Source organism: Barbatula barbatula (genome assembly GCF_947034865.1).
Source record: "Barbatula barbatula genome assembly, chromosome: 23".
NCBI lineage: Eukaryota > Metazoa > Chordata > Actinopteri > Cypriniformes > Nemacheilidae > Barbatula > Barbatula barbatula.
In genome coordinates, this window is record NC_136786.1 from 18,132,051 (window position 1) to 18,157,011 (window position 24,961).

Sequence of the window (24,961 nt, forward strand, 5' to 3'; positions counted from 1 at the left end):
GAAAAAAGCTCTTTTGGAATCGCAGGGAAAGAAAGATCCTACCTGCCACCTGATAGGTGAGACTGAATCCGTTGCCGGTCATGAAGGCATCTGATTTAAAAGTGACGTGCATGGTGCGGCCATAACTGTAGAAATCTGGTACATGCGAGTCTATGCCACAGAATTTATGAGCCTGCCCATAATCACCCTAAAAGAGTGAAATCAAATTATAGATTTAGATAAATATTAACTACATAATTCCCAATCCACCTATTATTGACTACTTTGCTTCCCGATTCATATGAATCTTGAATAGAAATTAAGACTATTTCTTTATTAACATTTAAATAAATCATATAAAATAATTACCTGTATTATATGTATTTTAAGTAATACAAAAAATGCGTCTTTCCCTGTTCTGGTCAACTCTGTTACCTCTGTACCTTTTTTATATTTTAATATTATATATTTTATTATACTATATATATTGATTTATTTGTAATAAAATAAAATAAATGTAATTAATTTAAATAGCCTTTTTGTAAGAGTTTCCTCAGACATGAGGGATTTTAACTTGTGAGGTTTTGGGACTCACCACTGGGAAGTCCTTAAATTCCAGAAAGTTGTTGGTGCAGCTCTGGCTGGACTGGAGCTGGAAATGCTGAACGGACACCTTCAAAGCCTCCTGAGGAGGAGCATCCAGAACCCATCGGCACGAGGTGAAGGGGGGGTAAGAATTGGGATAGAACGGAGATGTGATGCTCTGAGCCGATTCTGTGGCATTGAATGTTCCTCCACAGAGTCCTAAACAGAAGCTCTATTAGTGTAACGCAACACACTGTATCCTTTTATAAAAATCCAAGCATCGTTTAGACACCATATTGACCAAAGAATTCTTAAGGAGAATGTCAGTTTAAGGTATCTTACTGTCCAATGTCACATAAGTGGCGTTGAAGCCACGCCGTTGTACAACACCGTCCGAGATGAAGTGCACGGTCAGAAAGTTACTGGCTGAGATGTAAGGGGCCGGTAATACAGATCCGCAGTATGTTCCAACCAGTGGATAGTTAGCACTGTCACCATCATAGATCTATGGATGGAAAGAAGTTCAAGTGCAAGACGTCATTTGGTGAATTTTACATGCTTATATAACACAAGGATGACATTACCTTAACATAGTCATATCTGCAGATGGTTCCAAATGGGCCTTCAAGCTCAAAAGAGGGGAAAGTGAGGTTAATCGCTTTATTTGCCTCCACAGCGATGGTCCAGAAACAGTCCATACGTGGCTCGTACTGTCCGTCCATGTTTATATCAGGAGAACTAAACATTCCGGTGGAGGATGTCAGGTAGCCACCGCAGCCCTGCTGGGGACCTTGTGTAGGGGAGAGAAAAAGAGAGAGTGAGAATTTGGAAAATACACAAGAATTCCACAAACCACCTGTTGGTGGCAGTAGAGTCCACAAATTTATGCTGACCCTTCGATGTCAATGATGTGAGGTCATCGAGTGTCTAAATCTGATATAACAATAAAAATTATTATAACGAGTATTGATTCTTAAAGACCTCATGACTGAGGCTTGCTGAACGGCAGAGCCATAATCCCAACATTAAGAGGAAAAACAATGAACATAAAATTACAAAAATCATTTTATCGAGTTCAATACATTTATCAATTTCGTGGCAATTGAAATGGGAATACAGAATTAGAAATATTGTTTCTTTATTCTGCAACAACACCGGTCCATTATGTCTTGTTGTCTGAACAAGTTCCATTGTTGTGAAAGAACAACAGGGATACTTGTAAGACTGGGCGGTTCTTTCGTACCCCCATACACGGGCTACAAAACCTTTTACAATACATTTCTTAGCGAGCCTTGTCATCTTGAAGTCACTGGTGGATCAGATGCTTTACAACACAAAGCTTTTACAAAGAACACCGTCTATAACCCATGAACACTTTGTCAAGTCCTCAAAGAAATCTTTGTCTTCCTGACCGACGGTACAATCATTCACACATTCTTTAATTCGGTTGCAGTAATTAAACAGTGCGGATTTGTTCTGTAACAGGTCAGATACTGTCTTTTGAGAAACCCCACCTAAAGTCTCACTGAACGTTGCTCTCCAGCCCTCCGCCGCGATGGATGCGTCTGTGAAGAACTCGAGAAACATCTGATTGGACGAGGACCTGAGGTTCGGCGGAAGCTGTAGCCCACAGAATTTCCCCATCAGAGGCGCAAGAGTGTTTTCTCCATCATACACAGCCACATAATCATAGCGACAGTTCGAGGAGGCCTCAAGACTGAAAGAGTTGAATCTATAGGATGGAAAAGCATCGACAAAGGGAACTTTATTACAATTAAAAGCATTGCCGCCATGCAGAACAATCTAGTTCTTTAGAAAGACCACTAATGGTAGAGGGGGGGGGGTTCTTTAAGAGAAAGTGAATGTATGAGGCATTTATATAGCGCATTATTTTGTATTGCTGTACACCCAAAGCCCTTTACAATCATATGAGGGTGTCTACTTGACAGACAAATGAGAAAAAATTTAATAAATAAATGAATAAAAACGTACACTAACCCTCTTCTCTCAACAGGTTTTGGTCTAGCTTTTGTTTAAACTAGAAACTTTGTATTAGCACCTATTGTACTATTACTCTTTGTATGACATATCGCATATTACTCCCCGAACTCTTTGTAAGTCGCTTTGGATAAAAGCGTCTGCTAAATGTAAATGTGAATGTAAACGTCTCTCCTCACCCGCCACCAGTCTCTAGGGACGGATGATGAAAGAATGGCTTGCTGCCAGTCAGTGGCACATTTAAGTGGGGTTAACTACACAAAGGAAAGCCGGATGATCAATACTAGCATGCCTTTCTCTTCTCAGCATCTGACCCTTTGTTAGAACACAGCTGGCATTATGAAAGAATCGTGCCTGTGTTGCTGCTCTGATTTGGTTTCTGTGTCATCATTTATTCACCCTCATGTAATTTCAAACCTGTATGCCTTTCTTCTGCAGAACACAAAGATACTTTGAAGAAAGATTTGATATTGACTTTTTGACTTCTATTGTATGGACACAAATAAAATATTTTTTGTGTCCCAAAGAAGTTCGAGTAATATAAAGGGTTTGAATGACCTAAGGATGAATAATTGACAGAATGGGTGAATTATGCCTTTAAGTTCATGTCTTTTCTTGATGTCAAAACTGAAAAGAGTTTCAAAGAGAAAGAGCATTATTAAGTATAAAGAAACTCACTTTAGGTCAATGACACGGTTGCTCCTGACATATATGTGATATGTGCAGTTGATGTTGTGAAGGTAGTTGATGATAGAATGCGCTGGACTGCTGATTGTCCCGGCAGTTGAGTTAAACACACCGCCACATGCTGTTAAAATGACAGACGGACATTAAAAAAATCTAATTAAATCTATTGTCACTGAACACATAGAAACCCAACCTGCTGAAAGACTGTAGTCTTTATTATTATGATGTTTGTTTTTTGTAAAACAATTAGCACAGACCCTCAGAAAACTTAAAGAGCACTTGAGTATGTGTATCTATTGTCCAACTCAAAATAGTTCACAGTAACTGTGAATGAGGTTGTCTGTGAATGTAACAGTGGAATCTGTGATGGAATTTCAATGAACATTTGCACATTCTCTCAAATCCCCTCATATTGTCTGAAAAGTGCAGTGCCCTCCAGTTCCTGTCGTTCTTTTCATTCCACAATTCTGGGCTCAGTGAATCAAACCTGAATTACTGCTGTTGTAAACAATCCGACCAGAATGCACTTCCATTCAAGCCACACCCACACAAGCATTTTAACATCTAAACCACACCCACAACAGCACTAAGCACACGCCTGCATTCAAAACCCTAACAGCATGTTAACATCCAAGCCACACCCACATCGGCAAACAGTACACCAACATAATAGCCACACACACATACAACAGCATGTTAAACCTAACACCAACATACGCCATCATCCAAGACACACCCAGAGCATCATACACCAACATATAAGCCTTAGCCACACCTCCATCAGCGTTAATAGGCTTGTTCGACTTGATGCGGCGCCGCAAGATCTGACAGGCTGTTCATTTGCTTGTGATGCGGGTGACATCATAGTACCGCAAGAGTGATTCGAAAGCAAACTTTTTATGGTTTTCAAATCGCTCTCGCTGTTCTATGATGTCTTCCACCTGTCAGATCTTGCAGCGCCGCATCAAGTCAAACAAGACCAACAAAATCCAAATCCCACCCATAACAATACACACCTAAATTGAAGCCACACCCCCTAAACCTGACAAATGCTGGACGAAGGACGTGGCGACTCTACAAAACTTCAGTCGGTATTAGATTATAAATGATAATTTTAAATCTAACTTTTTTTATTTTGCCTTGTTGTGCAAGCACTGTCGAGCTTGTGCAGAGGCTGCAGTTTTTGCCAGAGGGGAACTGGAATCCCCTGGTTAGGCCTGGTTTCCCTCTGAGGTTTTTTTCTCCTCCAATGGAGTTTTGGGTTCCTCGCCACCGTTTGCCTGGCCGGGGGGCTGCTAGAATTTGATAGTCTAATTAACACTGCATATAGGAATTTATTGTGTGTCTGATATTTGACCTGTGTTTTGACTTCCATAACCTTTTATGTTTTACTTATAGTCAATGTTTTCTTGTACAGCTGCTTTGTAACAATGAAAATTGTAAAAAGTGCTATATAAATAAAGCTGAATTGACTAAACATCATAACAACCAATCCACAACACTCCTATGTCCAAAATCACACCCACACCAGAATGTTAACATATAGGCCACACCAATATTTAAACCACACCCACACCAGCCTTCAGTACACCAACATCCAGGCCACACCCACAACTGCATGTTAACATCAAAGCCACACCCACACAAGTCAACACCCAAAATACACAACCCGTGCACACATCCAAGCCACACCCACAACAGCATACAAGCATATCAAGGCACTCCCACAGCAGCATACCCCACCATTCAAGCACCACCATCACATTTCTACATATAAACCTCTCTCACACATCTGAGACACACATCAGAAGGGTCTTAGGATAGCACATATCATCCTACTATACATCAAACGTCATGTGGTTGGAGCTTACGCATGGTTCTGTATTCAGCCAGGAAGCCATTGTCATTGATTATGCTGTCAGAGTAAAAATTGAGAAGCATTGGTCCGAAGGTGGAGAAGACGCCTGGGATGGTATTTCCACACAGAGTAGCCAGTGGGACACTATTGACGGAGGTACCACTGTAGATCTTCACACCATCATAGATGCATGTAGAGTGTGCTAGAGATAAAGAAATGCAATGATAATCCAGCTCTTCCTCGACAGGTGCATTGTGTTATGATTTTTTTTTAAACAACTTCATACCTTCCAACTGAAATGTTTTAAATGTGAGGACAACTACGTTCTGGCCTCCAGCATCGATGATGTAATTACAATTGGACCCATCTGGGTAGTGGTCTGGGTAGTTTGGAGACACCACACGGCCACTTGTGCCTGTAAAATTGGCTCCACATCCTAACAGCAAAAGAGAAAATGATTAGAAAACCTGTAAGAACTTGAAGAGCAGAGGAAAGATATGATGAACCTAACAGCAATGTGATACACACTTGTGTAGAATGAGGCAGAAAATCCTTTGCCAGCAGTTCCTGTGGACTGGAAGCGAGCCTTCATAACATTTTGAGGTGCAGTGACTACAGCAGGGGCTGTTGAGCCACACCCAGTGACCAAGAGGTTCTCATCTTTCTCTACGGTGTCGGACCAAACCTGTCAGATATGCACGGATAGAATACAATGTCAACCCAAACACACAAAATAACATCACTAAATTAAATGAGAATATGTTTGCCTTGATGAAACTGTTTTGACACTGTCCACTTGAGTCTGGGATTTGGAAGTCACTGTCAAAGCCCATTTCCAGATGGTTTCCATCATGGGCTATGATGGTCCAGGAACATTGAGTATTGGATGGGAAATTCTGTGGATAATTGGGAGATTTGAAGGTGCCTGTATCAGCATGGATGATACCTCCACAACCTGAGAATGACGAAAAAAATATACCCACAAGTGAGCATCTTCTTCTTTATCTTATTTTATCAATACATCCGGTCTCAACTATATTCACCACCATTGCACGATTAATGAGGGTAAGACATTCCTCACAAAAAATAAATGCATTCAAGTGTGCAATTAGTTTACTTCTTATAAACTTGAAGTAAGAAAGTATACTAAAAATAAACATCCTGTGTTGACATTCTGTTCACTAGATCAAACCCTAACCCCTATGAGACAGAGGTAACTAGTTAAGTTCCTAACCCCAGAATGTGACCCTAAAATCTGATTTATTAACAAGAATAGTGTAGCAGGACCAAGACAGATGCTATTCCAAGCACTTATCCTACATGGCAAAATCGCATTGTGCATACCTGAAGAGTCTGTTGACCAGGTGGCACTGAATCCTCCTTTGGACACCAAATGATCAGCAAGAAACACCAGAGCTAACTTGTTTGAGCCTGACTGAATTGTTCCAGGAGAGTTGTTTCCACAATATTGACCAATCATGGGAGCTCCTGGTGAGCCTCCATTGAAGATTGTCACAGAATCCCACCCGCATTGACTGTGCTGCTCCACTTCAAAGTATGTGAAAGTGAGCTAGACAAGAAAACCTGTAAGAAGAGTATAAAGGGAACCGAAACACACACATTATTATATAAAAGGCACTTACAGTGATAGTGTGGCCCTCTGGAGCCTCAAGAAGCCAAGCACAGTGACTCGGACTTGGGTATTGGTTGGGATAACCAGGGCTGGAAATGACACCTCCGTCTCCACTCTGTAAACCTCCACACTCTGCAAAAATTTGTTTGCCCATGTAGACTTGTTTTTAAGATTCTTGTGTTTAAGTGTCTCTGAATGATCAATATTACCTGAAAAGTGATATGTGATTTTAAAGCCCAAGTCAACTTCAGCCTCATCCGATCGGAAGTGAACCCAAAGGCCAGGGGTAAACACCACTATGGGGATTGTAGGTGCGGTTTGACCACAGAAACGCGCCAAGAGCTCTCCATTGTAATCATCTGATGGGAAAAACAAACGTGACAGCCATGAACAGATATCGACTGTCAAATTTAGTCATACTGAGTCCACAAAACCCCACAAAATGCTGTTGTCAATGCAATGATGTACATTGAGCAACCGGAGAACATGAAGGTAATACTATAAACCCCACCCATTCTGAACTCCAAGTAGTCCCACTCGCAGGTTTGGTGATGCTCCAGGTGTATTTCATTAATAAACAACACAATGGATGAATTCACATGCTGTGGGTTCTGGATCAGCCATTCACAGTTCAATCTGTTGCTGTAGTTTCCATTTCCAAACTCCGGGGATGTGAAGTTCCCAGGTTCACTAAGAATCCCACCACACACTGCAAAAAAGCAGGGATTCACCAATCAAATCGAGACTCAAAATAGTTAAGATGATCATTGAGTGTTTTACGCATCCTCAAGTTCTCACCTGCTTCCTCCTCCGAGGAGTAATCCGCTGTGAATCCACCAATAGACACCGATGCATCTGTGGCGAAAATGACGGTCATAGTATTTCCAGATGATTGGATTTGAGTACCAGCAGGCACTGTGCCACATAAACGGTCCAATCGAGGAGAATTAGGTATCAGACCATTTTGGACCTATCAACCAACAAGTCATAAGCTTTTTTCACGCATACGTTCTAATGTAATAGCTTTCAAAAGAAGTGTACATTTTGAACAGTCTGAATGGCTAGTGCCAGGAGTATCGATGACCTCACCTCCACAAAATCATACAAGCAGGTATTGTGGTCCTCCAGCCTCAAGTCATTGATGGTAAGAGTGACCCTACGACCTTGAGGAACAGTGATTCTCCAGCGACATACTCGGCTGTGGGGATACAGATTTGGGTAATTGGGAGATGAAATTGTCCCGAATGGTGCGTTTAGATCCCCTCCGCACTCTACAAAGAGGAACAATATCATCACGTTACTCATGGAACAACAAGAATACACCACTTTAACCGGACCCTTTTTTGAAAGAAATGCCACTTACCTTCAACACTAGCTTCAAACGATAAGCTGAACCCTGGTGCATTTCCACTGCCATCACTGACAAACCTCACATAGGCAAAACTGTCCCCAGTATCCAGTGATGTTGGAAGGCTGTTCCCACAGTGTCTCCCCAAAAGACGACCTACAAAAGGAAAGCTTTGGTCAATGATCTGCATGACCAAACAATTTGAGGTATTTTGTGCAGGGAAAACTCGAACCTGAGGTGTTGTATTCACGGATTTCTACATAGTCACCAGTGCAGTCAGGGGAGCTTTGCAGGTCAAGAGCAGTGTATGTCAGGGTCAGAAAGTGTCCAGTGGGACCCTCCAGGTACCATTCGCAGTTCGAGTTGTCTGGATAGTTTGAGTCTGGGTAACCTGGACTTTTGAGCGTTCCACTCTGACCAATGTAAGTGCCTCCACACGTGGCTGAATTGGGAAAGAAAACATTATAAGCCTTTAGGACAATAACAATAAATACAAGTTAGGGCTTTGTATACTTTGGACATTTGGATTACCAATGGAATACTTGGCTTTGAAACCGATATGTGTGACGCTGGTATCGGTTCGGAATCGGATATACATGGTGCTGCCTGTTGAATGCTGGGTAGATGGCCGGGTGTTGCCACAAAGCCTGCCAATCAAATCGGCATCCGATGTGGGGCCATTACGAAGCTCGATGTAGTCATAAAGACATCTATGAGAGAGGTGAAAGACATTGTTTTGATTTAACATTGTTTAGATGTTAGATATTTAGATAGAATATTAAATATATATATATATATATATATATATATATATATATATATATATATATATATATATATATATATATTGATTGACTTGGAAAACCATACATTTATGATAAAAAATTTAAATAAAAAAAACAGATATATAAAACGAAAACGTTTAATTGTTTAACCATGTATTTATTAGAAATATATTTAATAAAAAATAACATACATGTATATAATAAATAAGTGTTTTTTAAAAATAAAATGGTAAATAATAAATAAATGTGAAAAATAGATAAAAAAATTATAAATGCATACATTTTAAATAAATAATAATAAAACTATAAAATAATAAACAATAAAACATTTTTTTTATAAAAGTTTAAAAAAGATTTAAAAAAACAGTTACTGAAAATGTCTACACATACTTTGACAATTTTGGACTTAACATTGTAAAGGAACCAAATGCGCTGTGGTTTTATAACACAAAAAGAACTAAGGCAATCTTTGTAAAACAGAAAGTGGCAGAATAATTGTTTTACCAGGATTATTCAGTTTCAATAATTTGAAATTTAATTACGACGAATTGCACAGCCCTGTTTAAATGTACCAATAACAAGCATTTGACGGCTCTAAATATATATGAAACATACCCAGAATGAGGCTCAATGTAGAAATCACCCTCAAAGTCGAGTTGTACGCCCTCACCATTGGGAACTTTGATTATCCACACACAGTCAATATTTTGTGGGTAGTTGGATGGATAGTTAGGAGATGTGATGTACCCTGGTAGGTCTCCATCGTTCAGCTCAATGAGACCACCGCAAGCTGGAAAAAAAGGATTTAGATTTAATACTAGTTTAGTCACCGCTAAACATTCAAACTAATTGTAAATGAAACGTCCTGAATTACTAAAGCAGCTATTCTTAAGTCTTGTTTATGAATGTTACAGGAGTATTTTGTTTGCATAATAATCAAGAATTCACCTGAGCTATGGGCTTCAAATACAAGTTTGAATCCACTGGCCTCATTGGAGACATCTGAGACAAAATGGACAAACATGCTGTTGTCTGTGGTTTGAAGTGTAGACGGAGGACTGGTTCCACAGAGACGTCCTGACAGACTTGGTGAGTTGCCATCAGGACCATTTCGTAACTAATACAAAATGATCACTTTAATATGTTTCCTCCAACACAGAAAAGACACTTTGCATTATATAATAGTGCTTTCCGCTCTCCATATCATGACGTCCCCATATTCTCTCACCTCCAAGTAGTCACCGGAACTGCACTGCGTGCCAAATCCTTGTATCTGGAAAGGGTTTTCAAAGTTTACGGACACTCTGAACCCTGGAGTGACCATGATTTGCCAAATGCAATTTAGGTTGGGCTTGTAATTCTGTGGATACTGAGGAGAACTCAAAACTCCTCTGTCCGTATGGATGAAACCTCCACAACCTGATTGAGAAGTCGAGAAAAAAAGCTCATCCTCAAAGTGATTATTTGCAGTATTGCATCATAGAATTTTACTATTTGTGATGGTTCATGGATTTTCTATGTACCTTTGGAAAAGGAAGCATTGAAGCCTCCTCTATTAATGCTGCCATCGGAGGTAAATCGGAGGAACATGGCATCTCCAGTCGTGTGGAGAGAACCAGGCAACTGCCGCCCGCAAAGTGTTGCGATCGGTGGAGATAAATTGGTTTCACCTTATAAAACAACCCACACCAGAAATGAAAACCATCATTGTAATTTATTTCAAATGGACTTTATATGGCAAAAAGCCTACCGTCTCTAATGACCAGGCTGTCGTGAAGACACGAAACCTCATCTTCGATGTCCAAAGACAATAGATTAAACTCCACAATGGAATTAGGAGACCTGATAACCCATGAGCACTCAAGGTTAGGTTGATATGGCTCAGGCCACCCAGGAGAGAAGAGGAATCTAGGTATGTCTTCTGTCATCAATGTACCGCCACACGCTCCTGGAAAGAATAGACAAAGGTAACCATTGGGAAACCTCATTTCATCAGAACGAGAGCCTTGGAAGTTCTTTTTATTCGTTGGTAAACTGACCTGGCTGTATCGTAGGCAAGGGACCAGAATGTTGAACGGCTGTCCACTCGATGAGAAAGCCTTTCCCTCCAATCACATTATCAGATTTGAACTCAAGAGTCACAGTGCTGCCTGAACTTCTCAACGGGTTGGGCAGAGACAGGCCACAAAACTCACCCATCAGGTAGCCATGAGTGTTCGGACCATCAAATATCTACAGAACAAGAGGTACACTGCGTTTCATAAATGCCTTTATATGAAATACCTGCTCATACGGTACACTGTAATGTTATGCAGACCTTTAACTTGTCATAATAGCAATTGGACAGGTCCTCAATGTCAATATCCAGAAACTGAATCTCCACGTAAGAGTCGCCATTTACTGTGATGGTCCAGCGGTAGTCTGCATTGTTTGGGTAGGTGCGTGGGTAAAGAGGGGAGGCGACCTGGCCTGAACTGCCTGTGATGTCATTTCCATACACTAAAAAGAGAAAATATTAAATCGTATGGATTTGGGTCATTTGATCCAGATAAAAATGGAGCAATCTATTTTTTAAGACTCACAGTGAGAGAACACTGTTCTGAATCCAGCTCCGCTCACTGAAGAGTCCGAGACGAACTTAATCCACAGCATGTGGCCAGTTATGGAGGTGTAGTTGGATGGAAGAGAGTCACCACAGAAACGGCCAACCAGAGCACCAGTAGAGTGACCTTCACGAATCTCTAGGTAGTCATGACTGCAATCTGCGCTCTGCTGGAGCTGAAACATACTGCATACAATAATACAATTTCATATTTTGTGAATCCATTAGGGTGAGTTTGAAAGATGGCGGAAACATCCTAATTGGCTCACATAAAGGACAGTTGGAGGCCGTTCCCTGGGGAACTGGTCAAGGTCCACACACACTCCACATTAGGTGGATATGCATCGGGATAGTTCGGACTGTTGAAAGCACCTGATTCCATTAATAGATGTCCGCCACAGCCTGGAAAAAATAGGTAAAACGCTTTGTTATTATATATATTTTTTAATAAAAATGTTACAATGTTTCAAAAAATAACAAACGCCTAACCTGAGGTTGAGGCCATGTAGGTAGCCCTGAAACCTTTCTTAGATACCGTAGAATCTGAGATGAAGTTTACCACCATGGCGTTGCTGAATGAAGTTACTGGATGTGGTAATGTAGACCCGCAGTATCGACCTTGAAATATTCAATGTTTTTACATGTGAGATTTTGTAGTATGACATTCTCTGAAGTACAAAATGTATATAAACAGTTTGGAAAATTTAGCTCCCTTTTTATTCAAATATGTTGTAAAGAGATATACAAAAATATATTCATGTTCAAGTTCAACGATGCTACTTGGAGGATAAACAGAAGTTTAATTTGAGAACAATTTAAGGAGGATTGGTAAAAAAATACACAACAAATGTAAAAATGTCATTGAGTCAAGGTCTAGGAGAGCGACAGCAAAGCATTACTACATAAGGGGATCAACAAATATCAACAACAGATAAGGGTTGCTACGATATCAGGTTTTCACTACACGCCAAAAGAATTTAAGGTAGCGTGTGTATTCTTATTGCGATATTTATCTAAATGTTTTGTTGTAGAAATACATGATGCCATCAGTGAAATTCAACTTTAATTTAGTTGATTAAAAATCTTGAATGGGTACAGAATAGTTTATGATATCACGATATGTGAAGAATTAACAAAGAAACAATACACGTGATTTACAATTTCACGATAATTGCCATCAGTGGTTTGTTGTGACACCCCTACAACTGATAAAACTATAGTCAATGTATGTTTTATTGTATATCTAGCATATATTTAAATAAAAGCCTGATATTGTACCATACACCTCATGTTTTGATGGTTTAAAGGAACAAATATTAATAAAAAATGTCAGTGTAACTTTATGTTTATTTAAGAATAACTATTTGAAATCAGAGGTCTGTCTTTACCAACAGACGGGGAATCATAATTGTCTCCATCCAAGATCTCCACACGATCATGTGAGCAGTTTCCAGACACCATCTCCACCTCAAAGTCGGTGAAGGACAGAGTGACATGGTTGACTGGAAAACAGCAAAAGCATATCCATTACAAGAATACAAGGGCATAGTTTTGAAAAAGATATAAGCTCATAATCGCTAACAAAAAAACATCTTGAGATTAAAGCTCATAAGATATAATTGGCAGACTTACATGGCTCCTGTGCCTGTATGATCCAACTACAGTTCTGATTGGGTGGATAAGGGTATGGATAGCGAGGAGATGCAATAGCCCCGCCCACATCATCGGTTATTATAGTTGACCCACATGCTAAAATTCAGAAGAGCGACCAGTGATGAACCATGAAACAAAAACTCAGCATAACAGTGAACAAACACTCACCTTCCAAGAACCTGGCACTGAATCCTCTATGGTTTTGAGAATGATCCGATCTGAAGCGAACATGGATGACGTTCTGTGACGATGTAAATGGCAAAGGCCTGGAAAAGCCACACACTTTACCCAGGAGTGGAGACGACTCATGTGGACCGTCATGAATCTAGAGAGAAGACACCCAAGTCACTGTTTACCCATGAATTTTTCAACTTCTTTGAAAAAAATTTTATGCTTTAGAGCAAACATAATGTGACATAAATGCATCTCAGAAAGTTCATCCCAGGTAAAAGCACTTACAGCCACATAGTCGAAGTCGCATGAATTGTGATTTTCAATGTCCAGATCTGTAAAGTTGAAGAATACTCTGTGGCCCGCGTCTACCGTTATAGTCCAGGAGCAGTCCACATTGTCAGGGTAGTTGTTGGGGTACTGAGGAGAGTGGATTTCTCCACTGGGGGCTGTGACAGCCCCTCCACATCCTGAATAACAGAAGGACGTTTTTGAAAAGTTATTTGCAAGAAGCTCATAAGCAAATGCAAATGCAAATGCAATGTTACACAAAACACTTTACCTCCTTGGACCTCCAGCCAAGTTGCGTTGAAGCCCCTTCCGCTCACGACGGCATCAGATACGAATCGAACGGTTACGCTGTTGCCGCTGCTGGCCAGCTGCAGTGGGTTATTGGGAGGGCGTGTGGTACAGAGCTGGGCCAATCTTGGCGCTGACAGGTCAGGCCCTCCATACACCTGGACAGGGGTCGAAGGTCAGAAAATGGTCACACACTGGAAAATTTGATGGCTTACAATGCGCTAAATTGCTCAAAGAAATCATCTTATCAATAACAAAATTTAGTTTTGGACTTATGTTTGAAATGTTAAAGTGATAGTTCACCCAAAAATAAAAAATTGGACATTTTCTATTCTCGGATTTGTTGTCTGGAACACAAAAACATATATTATATTTAGAGAAATTTGTGTCCATACAGTGAACATTAAATTGTTTATTTTGTGAGCTACAGGTTTGGAAATGACATGTGCCTGAGCAAATAATGAAATACTTTTTTTATTCTTGGATGAAAGATTAGGTAAGAATACGTTCACTGAAAATGTAATTCACCTAAAGTTAATAACATTTTCTCTCTTTTGTTTCATACGTCTCATTTCCAGGATAAAACCAGTTTGTTTTAACACACTGTTGAGTGTAAGAACAGCTTTATTGAATGACAAATACAGCATGGCTTGTAATGGGCATTTGTGTGGCACGGAAAGTGTGTGTGTCTAAGCCCATTTTCTGGGCTCTGGTGTTCACTTCATTTCTGCCCTATTGGCTCTATTCAGATCAAATCAGCATTCCAGAGCTCCACGCTAAAAAACACACTTCCACTGGCAGGTGCCAATGGGGCATAAACAGCCAACCCACCTACACAAACTTGTGTACGCTACATATACGATTTGACTCCAATTCAACGTGTAGAACAGTTCGCCAAAATATGGAAAATAAATTCATGCATGACGTTCTTTCTTCATTGGAACACAAAATTAGATATTTTGAGAAATGTTTCAGTGGTTTTGTGTCCATACAATAGGAGTCAATGGGGTTCAATGTTTTTTGGTTACCAATGTTCTTCAATATATATTGTATATTCCTCAAAAGAAAGTAAGTGTGAGTTGGGTGAGTAAATAATGAAAGAATTTGAACTACACTTTCAACAGTGTTTAAACATGATAATCCAAATGCAGGTGTAACTTTGACAGTTAAAGTCTGTGGGTGGAAACAAAAACAAGTGGCCGTACCTCCAGTTTGTCATAGTTACAGTCGGGGTGATATTCCACATCAAACTCAAGAATGGTGATGGAGATGCTACTGCCAGGGGTGGTGTGGATGTGCCAGATGCACTCACGGCTTGACGGGTATCTGTTCGGATAGTTCGGGCTATTGAAGGAACCTGAGGGTGCAAAAAGTTCCCCACCACAACCTGCAGAGAGCGATAGTGAGTCAATCTCCTTTTTTGGGAGGTTACACAGTAAAATATGGGCAGATTTGATTTAATGATCTCATGAGTATATCTGAGATGTTTCAATGTTTTTCCTCTCATATCGGTGGAATCTTTTTTTACCTTTTATTGCTTGTTTAAAAATCTGGATGTGGTATTAGAATTCAAAGAATAAACATGTCACACAAAAGCTTATCAGATATTCAAAGCTAGATTCACAGCATCACAATCGGGAAAATGTGTTTAGAGTAATGTGACATTAAGTGAAGTCAAACAGATTCATTCTTCCAACCCCCCGCCCTGATCAATATACATCAATGTCTACAGCGTCCAAAAGTCTGTGAGAGGACAATCCAAGGGTGAAGCTACTTTATTGGATGATTGAGCTTAAAGTGAATAAAATATTTTCATCATAGCAATTTATCAATGCTTAAATGCTCTTACATTACATTGAAAACAAAGAATAATAATAATAAAAACTGAACAATAAAGGTTGAGGGACATGTTTCTTATCAGCTGACCATCTATTGCGTTGTCCTACAAAAACATGTTATTTGTGTCTTATTATTTGGTTACTTTTCTTTCGGTTCGATTTTTTCTTCGGGAAGGTTTGCACAGCTGTACAGCATAGCTGTGTTGGGAGCACTTACATAATATAATTTTCCACAAAATGTGTCCATGGAAACCAAGATCATTTCCTTCCGAAAATGACATCATCTCGAGAGAGGCGCATAAATGATTAACATTTCCAGTGTGCTTTCAGAATAGCACATCTCTCTCTCTCTCCTACCCGCTCTCTCTCTCTCTCTCTCTCTCTCTCTCTCTCTCTCTCTCTTTCTCTCTCTCTCTCTCTCTCTCTCTCTCTCTCTCTCTCTCTCTCTCTCTCCCCCCTCTCTCTCTCTCTCTCTCTCTCTCCCCCCTCTCTCTCTCTCCTACCCGCTCTCTCTCTCTCTCTCTCTCTCTCTCAAAATAAGTCCACACCCTTCGGCACTGTGACTCCCCAAACACAGACACACATCACATCGTTATGAAAGAGCTTGTCGCCTTTTTTTCACACATTGTTATACAAGAATAGCTGAGCATGGATACACACTATAACACACACGCTATGAAAAACAAAAACAAATGTCTGATCTCTCCTGTAAAGGCAGTAGAGCACCAGATCAATTTTGCTCTCTCTTTTGCATTCATTTATCATTTGAAGTCAGCTCTGTCTTTCTATGGTGCCAGTCAGAGTAAAAATCTTACAACCAACCAATCCGAATGCAGCCTTCTTAGAATGATGTCACTGCCTCGCCCATTAGGGCAGCTATTATTCTCAGAGATCCGATGACATCATCACTCAAGAGACTGCAGATCCCTGACCTCCGTCTTCCCAGCAGTGACTCTGTGTGTATTATGTCCTTCTCCAATTTCTACAGACTCGTTTATTTCATTTTTGCACTGTCATACATGCCCAAGTTTCCCACAATGCGGGTGCCAGTTTAAACTTTGGGTGTGTTCTGGATCTTACCATTCTGGTACCAGTCCATTTGAAAGCCTGGGTATGATAATATAACATCGGACCGGAACACTATGTGGAGGTTGCTACTAGTGGTGGTGTTGGCCGGAGGAGGCGTGTTCCCACAGAATGAACCAATCAGAGGAGCTTGTTCGTTTGGCCCATCATACAACTAGACAGAAATAAAGAGTGTTCATTTAGAATGCATTACATGAAAACTGCGGTCATCCTTGCTTTTTGATCCACCGTGTGCCTGAAAAAACATGCAATTGATGATTGATTGATGCTTTTTTTCTACAGACCTGGTTTGGCCAAACAATGACACGACACAATTGTTTTGTTTTAGGAACACAAAAAGTGTTGTCATATTTCTGGCAGTTGTACCATCAAATCCTACATTCCACAACACAGAGGTCATCACACTTAAAAATAACAGAACTTCAGCTCATGAATGCCTATCTATGGAATGAGCGAGGTTGACAAAACATCTGCAAGTTTAGCATTTCCCGAGACAGCCCGAGGAAAGCTCAAGGCACTCCAAAACACCTCCATCTCTCTATGAGGCCCCATGATGTCATCACTGTTTGGATCTCCACGGTGATGAGTGAACTGAGAGGAACTCAAAGGGCCTTTTGTAACTTTCTAAAGACTCTGCCAGTAAATCAATGTAGTGTAATTGAAACACAAAGCGTCCTTCGTGAATGAAACAACTCGACCCTTCTACAGAGAAATACAAACTTATAGAAGCTCTTCAGGATTCAGATTTCTCAGATATAAAAACTTCAACTAATCCATGAAAGTAAACAACATCTGCTCACCTTTATGTAGTCATAGTAGCAGGTTGATTGTGGTTCAAGCTCAAACGCCATGAAGGTGTAGTTGATGGTGTTGCCCATTGAGGCTTGGATGGTCCAGCTGCAGTTGGCATTAAGGGGATAGTTATTGGGGAAGTTCAAGCTTTCAATCCTTCCCCGGGTCTGGTTGGCGATCCGCACACCATGGCAAACTAAGGAGACGACGGCATATCAACATGTGATAGGTGGAATATTGGTAAGTACAGAAATGGTGAAATGTTTTTAAAGCACATTTTACACATACATGGTTTGATGAATGACTTCTTAATTAAAACAGATAGGGGCATCACCCATGAGGTGGAGCTGAATTTGACCCTGCAGTAAAGTTTAAGTGTCTGGGCAACAGGCAAGCATGTGACCATTGAGAGCCAAATAAAAGGCGAATGACTGAGAGAACGCACAAAGGAAGATGAATAGTGTTGTACTGAGCACTAAACTGTGACATTTCACCTCCACAAACAAAAACTAGGAACACAGCCCCGTCTAAAAGTCAACGTCCTCTGAGTGAACTTAACCACCGGCTACCATGGACTATAAAAAAGATGGCCGACATGTATCCACTTCCTTCCACTGTAGACAAAGTTAAGGAAAGAAAAATAAAAAATCGACGCTGACATCCTGAACCAAAGCTGTAAGTAATGATTGTAAGGACCAGAGTCAATCACAAACAAAACATGTCAACACACCGTTTTTACTAAATCTCATTAGAAAAACAAGAGTTCAGAGAGTTCGGGCAGTGCCCTTTAAACTTGTGTACACTTTAAAGAGACTACATTACTAGTATCTTTTTGGACATGGCCCTTTTACCCCAAGTAGCTTCCTGTGTAATTCGCGCTTTGGATATCCAGTGATTACAACCCATGACATTGCCATTAATACTTTGAGGTTAGGGTTATTTTAAGTATGAAAAACAGTCATGCTTGCGGTAAAGATTACAACTAACCCCCTTGTAGATGGTTTAATAACTGATCTTCTATGTGTGCATGTTTTTGTTTGTGCCACTTACTGGTTTGATAGTTGGACAGAAATCCACCCATGTGGACAATGTCATCTGTTCGCAGTTTCACATACATCCTCTCTTTAGATGATCTGATGGGCGGAGGAATCTGATTTCCACACAGCTTGGCCAACTGTGGAGCATTGGTGCTGTATCCATCATACACCTTCAGTAGTTGAACACACACACATGAGAGTAGTAATCAATCTCAATACTATATAGAGCATTCAGTAACCGGAAGTTGTAAGATAACATTGTCTGACCGCTAAGTAGTCGTAGACACAGTTGAAACTGGACTCTAGGTGAAAGTCTGCAAAGGTAAGCTCCACCATACTTCCAGCGCTGGTCTTGATTTGCCAGTAACACTCAGCATTGGGGTGGTAAGGCAGCGGGTAGTTAGGGGAGGTAAAACCTCCAGTGCTGGTGGTCAGTGTACCACCACAACCTATGACCGAAACACAGAGTAAAGACCGTCTCAGAAAAAGCCCAACTACGATTGGGTACTGACCGTCTGATGCATATTGTATCCAAAGTCTGAAAGAATCTGGAAAATCAGACCCTACAACAAACGTCTATAGGTACAACAAATTGTAAACTTCTAAATACACAAAAAGAAATGTATACCTGTCTGTGTCCCATCCCAGTGGGCTGCAAATCCCTTGTAGGTGAGCGAGTGGTCGGATCGCAGCTTCATCCAAAGCCTGTTGCTATGCGATACTATAATGGGTGGAGCACTTGTTCCACAATATTTACCAATCAGAGGGGACGTTTCATAGCCTCCATCTCTGTTAAAGAAAGAAAAGTGTATTAAACCAAGTAAAACACCCAAATTATGACACAAGTTACTGTTTTATACCTGATCTCTAAATGGTCAAATGAGCAGGAAGAAGAGCCCTCCAGCTCAAAATCTGTGACATTTAGCATGATCTGCATATTGACTTCCACTATGATTCTATAGACACATTCCCGATTGGTGGGGTAATTATCTGGGTAATTGGGCGAGTTGAATTGTCCGGTAGGAGTCCTAAACACCACACTGCAGTCTGTGTTTGGAGAGCAAAGAAGGGAAAGTTTCAGAAACTAATCTTCCAAGATGAGTGAAAGATAAATCCAACTTTTACACAGCCTACACTCCTAATGGCTTTGAAAATGGGATTCTTGTATCAAATGTCAGCAATAAAATTATACCTGTGGTCGCATTGATTGAGACATAAGTGGCAGAAAAGCCCTCAGCAGAAAGGCTCGAGTCAGAGACCAACAGAACAGTCATCAAGCTATCAGTACTAGTTAGAGATGGAGGAACAGACCGTCCACAGAACCTGAATACAGAATAACACCGAACATTTAAATTTGAGGTTGCTTAATGTCATAATTTTTTTATCATTTTCAAGAATTAAGCTAGTCTGCAATGTTGCCTCTAGTTGGGTTCCTACCTCCCCAGAAGGGTGCCGGTCAATGCGGTGCCATTATCATAGACCTCCACATAGTCATATGCACAGTTTGTGTGGAGTTCCAGGTTGAAGGTTGTGAAGGAAAGACGGATGAGGTTGCCAGGTTCAACAGAGATGTACCAGGTGCAGTTGGCTCCGTGGGGGTAGTCAGTGGGATGACCGGGGCTGGTGAAAGAACCTGTTGTTTCTGTGAGTGTCTCTCCACAACCTGTAAAAACGAAGACAAAGTGATTTTAAAACACTGTATACATCATACTTTAAAATACACAATGGATTTTCAAAGTAAAAAATCTTTGCACCTTGCTCTGCAGATCCATACTCAGCAGTAAATCCATGGTTGGAGACGGACGAATCTGTTTTAAACTGGATGAACATGGACCTCTGAGTAGACTGCAACATAGGCGGCATCTCTGTTCCACAGTATCGGCCAATCAGAGGGGAGCTTTCACTGGGACCATCTCTCACCTGAGAAGAAAGAAAGTGAAGTTACAGGGATACTTTACCCCAAAACGCTTTCATCGTTTGCAAATCCTTTCACCGGTTAATCTAATAGTAATGAATATACCTCTACGTGATCAAAGAAGCATGTGCTGCTTCCCTCAACGTCAAAGGCGAGGAAGTTAAGAGTAACCACGTAGCCCATAGGTTGGTTAATGACCCACTCACACACTTTGTTGTGGGGGTACGGGTTGGGGTGAAGGGGAGTTCGGATCTGACCGGTTCCAGAGAGGGTTCCTCCACAAGCTGGACAAAAAAAGATTAGATAAATAGATCTTCAGCATATCGTAAATAGACTGATGTCTAAGAGATATGATAGAGATATCAAAGAGATCTCATCTCTTATGGCTCCCACCAAGTTCATATGTGGCCCTAAAACCAGCCCGGGACACAGAGCTGTCGGACTGGAAACGGATCCAGAGTCCATTAGTGGAGGACAAAATGGGTGCTGGCAATAAACTTCCACAGTACTTCCCAATAAGGGGGCCAGTCTCGCTGTTTCCGTCTCGAACCTGAGGATGAATCACTTATTGTAACACTCAAAGCAACTCTCATACACTTAACACACATGAACACAAAAATCATACCTCCACAAAGTCAAAAAGACAGCCACTATGAATCTCCAGGTCCATGTGTGTGAAGTTCAGGGCTACCACTTCATTTTGTGGCATTCTGATGATATAAATGCACTGTCTGCTGTGAGCATAGTTATTAGGCCAGTTGGGAGAGATGATGATTCCTTCGGTCTCTGTGTAGACGCCGCCGCAGCCCGGGTCAGCTGATGGCACAAAGTGAATTAAATTAAACACAGTCCTGATGTGATATTGCAAGACTGTAAGCTTTGGTATTATGATGAACCCAAAGCATCAGTGTCATAACATTTGCAATATTTCCAACATTTGCAACGTGACTCTTGATGTTTAATAGTTATATAACTCCTATAAACCATTTTATGAGTGCATATAAAAGGATACCATTCCACTGATGGATACATTTAACTGAATTGTTTACCCATAATTGGGTTACTGAATTACAGATAATGCATTAAGAGTACTACACATTCAGAACCATAATCATAAATATGAGTAAACAAGGAATTAGTGTGCTAAAAACTGTGTTCAAGATTTATTTACACATACACCCTATAGGTACTGTATATAGGGTATACGAAGGTATGAACGAAATCCACCTTACATTTAAAGGGATAGTTCGCCCAAAACCAAAGAAAATCTGTCATAATTGACCCACCCTATGGTAATTTTAAACATGTATGAAGATATTTTGCAGAATGTTGGTTACCGAACAACGATGTACCCATTCACTTGCATTGGTTTTGTGTCAAAACAATTGAAGTGAATGGGTATCGCTGTTGTTCGGCTACCAACATTCTTCAAAAATCTTCTTTTATGTCCTGCTGAAGTCATTTAGGTTTGCAATGACAGGACGTTGAGTAAGTGATGAAGAGTTTTATTTTTGGGTGAACTTCTAACTTCATTGGTCCCAAACATATCCCACAATTTAATTTTGTCTGCATGGCCTTACATGGAGATGTAGTGTATGTCATGTGAAATCCTCGATCACTGATGCTAAAGTCAGAATGAAAGTGAATCCAGGCAGTCGGTCCTGTTGTCTGTAGGGGTGGTGGCGACGCAGTACTGCAGTATTTTCCCAGAACCGGATCCTCAGGAAGCAGGCCATCTCTAATCTATGTTATAATGCAAAACCAGAAATGTAAGCTATTTAACGCGTACACACTGTAAGTGGTTTATATTTAAATGTTGATCCAGACCTTCGCATACCTCCAAGTAGTCAAAGTTACAGTTATCATGGTGTTCCAAGCTAAGTGTCCCAAAAGCCAATGTTATGAGGAGACCCGGGTTCACATTCACTGTCCAATAGCAGTCACGATTAGGTGGGTAGTTACCCGGGTAGCCGGGTGATTTGATGTCACCGTATGTATTGGTCAACTCCCCACCACACACTGGGAAATAAAAGCGTATTAATGTAAGACTCTCATCCATCACAATGAAATGGACAGGATCGGTTATCTACTATCTGTCATGGTGCTTAGTCACATGCCAATGATTTGAACTATTTCTTGGTTTACCTGGTGCTTGTGATGTCCAAGCCACGGTGAAGCCACCACGACTGATCGTATGGTCAGAGCGGAACCAGAAGTACAGGGAATTATGGGAGCTGAAGAGTTCGGCTGGGGCGGCTGTGCCGCAGTATTTCCCGACCATGTGGGAGGAGGCGCTGTCACCATCATGGACCTGCAGGAAGTCAAAACTGCAGGAGGCGCTGTTTTCCAAGTCAAAGAAAGGGAAGGTGATCCGGAGAATCTGGGAAGAACAGATTGGGAGAATTAATCAGTGTATAGCTACCAAAGCACTTTTTTTCCTCCGTTTGTGACATACGGTTTTTCATGTTTTCACTGTCATTTAGTAGAGGGCGCGTTTAATATATTGTATTTTCATATAGTAGAAAACACATTTGTTTCTTGTGTCTCGCCGAGGGAAAATGCTAGTTAATGTCACTTTTTACTAAGACGCCCAATCACAATGTAGGTGGAGGGACAAATACCACACCAACCAATCGACAGTATTCAAGTACCAGATGATATCTCTGGACTACCACAATACTATACGCAAAATCAGACACTAGTACCTCCTTATTTTGGCGAATATTCTGTATCATTGCAACCAGAGTGTCTCGGTTGAAAGAATGCTGTCAGGCAACTACAGCCAGTGTTTTAAGAAGACATTTAAAAAAAATTCAGCCACATCCAAACCATTTTTGCACACCAGAACTTGTGTACTGTAATACTTGTGCACAGAATTCCAAGAAGCTTGATAGATAATTCCTATGTTTCCTCCTATCACAAAAAAATCACAGATTTTAAGGATCCCTTTACAAACCTGGCTTGGGTCGGTTCTGATGACCCAGGCACAGCTGACCTGGTGATCGTAATCTCCAGTTCCAGGATTGTTGGGGTAACTGAACGTTCCGGCTGGACTTTCCAGAACTCCTCCACACTCTAACACACGCAAACATCTCGATGTTATCACTTAACAGTTCATAAAATAACACATACATACGCTCTGCATACATTATTTGGAACTAAAAAAAGTGGATGGAAACACACCTTGCTGTGGAGTCTGACACTGAGCGCCCGTCCATTGAGACGAACAGGTACAGGTGTACCCATTGATCCCATCAGTACAGGTTCCTCCATTCTGGCAGGGATTACTGGAGCATTCGTTCACATTCTGATCACAGTTCTGACCCGCCCAGCCTGGGTCACAGTGGCAGATGTATCCCGTAGCTGTGTTCTACAGACACACACAAAACAATCCCGCTTGATGAAAGCTGCGGCGTAATGAAATTTGTCATATTCAAAGAACAGGGACTCTATAAAAACCCATTACAGCTATTAGCAAAACACTAACCTCACACTGTCCATTTACACAGGGGTTATTAGTGCCACATATGTCGCTGATTTGGGTACAACCTGCAGGTCCATAGCCATTACCCACATAACCAGCAGGACAGGTGCATGATGGGATAATACTTCCTGCAAGGAGACAAAAAGTATACCAATTTAAAGTGTAATACAGAAATGGTTTGCAATAAGGTTGCATTTGTTAACATTAGTAAATTCAATAGCTAAATAACAATACTTCCACAGCATTTATTAATCTAAATTCATGTTAAATTTTAGCGTTTGCAAATATATTTCAAAATCAAAGTTAATAAATATGAATTTATTGTAAAGTGTTACCATCTTTTTAAAAGAATCAAAACAGACAAACAGCATACTGCATACACAGAAGTTGCATCCCAGAATGCACCTCATGAGTGTGCAGAGATGTAATCGTAAACCTTACACAATTTCATTTACATCCGTTATAAAATCTCGTAATGGCATAATAACATAAAAGATCCTGTTAAATGGTACCGGTCATGCGCTGCCATAAAGAATAACTACAGTAGGCTACGCGTGCGGTGTGTGTTGTGTACCTGGTGTAGACCTGCATGTAGCCAGCAGGTAACATCCTCCATTGTTTGTGGAGCAGATGTCAGCTGCAGTGCAAGTCTTCCCATCTCCTTCATAGCCTGAGGACACACATATGGTGTCATCGGTCTCATCTTACCGGTAATGACCGTTTCCTGCTCAATCCTGTCTGCTCTTACTCTGCAATCTGGAAGTCCACCCAGACTTGTAAAGTGTCAAGTATTGGAGGATTTGCAGACAGCAGTTTCATCAATGAACACATCTAATGCATCTCTCCACCACAGAGAGAAATCTCTCCCACGGGGAATATAATGAAACCTCATCTGAGTCTGCATATGCTTCTCATTTCAAACATGTCACAG

The 24,961-nt window shown here is 40.8% G+C and overlaps 1 protein-coding gene across 1 annotated transcript in view; it reads right to left on the reverse strand.

Annotated features, from left to right (window-relative positions):
- The window catches only part of cubn (cubilin (intrinsic factor-cobalamin receptor)), a gene marked incomplete at its 5' end in the record, with an annotated part of 30,102 nt that overhangs the window by 1,437 nt on the left and 3,704 nt on the right, over window positions 1–24,961 (reverse strand). Inside the window, 54 exons of the mRNA XM_079487938.1 lie at window positions 43–187; window positions 575–783; window positions 907–1,069; window positions 1,149–1,354; window positions 2,079–2,296; window positions 3,241–3,370; window positions 5,121–5,309; window positions 5,394–5,543; window positions 5,636–5,792; window positions 5,875–6,062; window positions 6,452–6,677; window positions 6,751–6,872; window positions 6,950–7,099; window positions 7,252–7,449; window positions 7,539–7,710; window positions 7,830–8,011; window positions 8,104–8,244; window positions 8,321–8,530; window positions 8,620–8,798; window positions 9,489–9,663; window positions 9,822–9,990; window positions 10,102–10,292; window positions 10,397–10,543; window positions 10,624–10,821; window positions 10,913–11,105; window positions 11,191–11,372; window positions 11,456–11,661; window positions 11,745–11,877; window positions 11,965–12,093; window positions 12,864–12,977; window positions 13,108–13,224; window positions 13,297–13,453; window positions 13,588–13,769; window positions 13,862–14,036; window positions 15,084–15,265; window positions 16,797–16,956; window positions 17,603–17,790; window positions 18,645–18,801; window positions 18,899–19,080; window positions 19,260–19,420; window positions 19,492–19,678; window positions 19,824–19,954; window positions 20,069–20,294; window positions 20,386–20,551; window positions 20,652–20,830; window positions 20,940–21,096; window positions 21,172–21,362; window positions 22,127–22,289; window positions 22,384–22,565; window positions 22,692–22,926; window positions 23,503–23,621; window positions 23,730–23,916; window positions 24,034–24,158; window positions 24,605–24,700. Coding sequence (XP_079344064.1) covers window positions 43–187; window positions 575–783; window positions 907–1,069; window positions 1,149–1,354; window positions 2,079–2,296; window positions 3,241–3,370; window positions 5,121–5,309; window positions 5,394–5,543; window positions 5,636–5,792; window positions 5,875–6,062; window positions 6,452–6,677; window positions 6,751–6,872; window positions 6,950–7,099; window positions 7,252–7,449; window positions 7,539–7,710; window positions 7,830–8,011; window positions 8,104–8,244; window positions 8,321–8,530; window positions 8,620–8,798; window positions 9,489–9,663; window positions 9,822–9,990; window positions 10,102–10,292; window positions 10,397–10,543; window positions 10,624–10,821; window positions 10,913–11,105; window positions 11,191–11,372; window positions 11,456–11,661; window positions 11,745–11,877; window positions 11,965–12,093; window positions 12,864–12,977; window positions 13,108–13,224; window positions 13,297–13,453; window positions 13,588–13,769; window positions 13,862–14,036; window positions 15,084–15,265; window positions 16,797–16,956; window positions 17,603–17,790; window positions 18,645–18,801; window positions 18,899–19,080; window positions 19,260–19,420; window positions 19,492–19,678; window positions 19,824–19,954; window positions 20,069–20,294; window positions 20,386–20,551; window positions 20,652–20,830; window positions 20,940–21,096; window positions 21,172–21,362; window positions 22,127–22,289; window positions 22,384–22,565; window positions 22,692–22,926; window positions 23,503–23,621; window positions 23,730–23,916; window positions 24,034–24,158; window positions 24,605–24,700 — 9,177 coding nt within the window. The remainder of the gene's footprint in view (window positions 1–42; window positions 188–574; window positions 784–906; window positions 1,070–1,148; window positions 1,355–2,078; window positions 2,297–3,240; window positions 3,371–5,120; window positions 5,310–5,393; window positions 5,544–5,635; window positions 5,793–5,874; window positions 6,063–6,451; window positions 6,678–6,750; window positions 6,873–6,949; window positions 7,100–7,251; window positions 7,450–7,538; window positions 7,711–7,829; window positions 8,012–8,103; window positions 8,245–8,320; window positions 8,531–8,619; window positions 8,799–9,488; window positions 9,664–9,821; window positions 9,991–10,101; window positions 10,293–10,396; window positions 10,544–10,623; window positions 10,822–10,912; window positions 11,106–11,190; window positions 11,373–11,455; window positions 11,662–11,744; window positions 11,878–11,964; window positions 12,094–12,863; window positions 12,978–13,107; window positions 13,225–13,296; window positions 13,454–13,587; window positions 13,770–13,861; window positions 14,037–15,083; window positions 15,266–16,796; window positions 16,957–17,602; window positions 17,791–18,644; window positions 18,802–18,898; window positions 19,081–19,259; window positions 19,421–19,491; window positions 19,679–19,823; window positions 19,955–20,068; window positions 20,295–20,385; window positions 20,552–20,651; window positions 20,831–20,939; window positions 21,097–21,171; window positions 21,363–22,126; window positions 22,290–22,383; window positions 22,566–22,691; window positions 22,927–23,502; window positions 23,622–23,729; window positions 23,917–24,033; window positions 24,159–24,604; window positions 24,701–24,961) is intronic.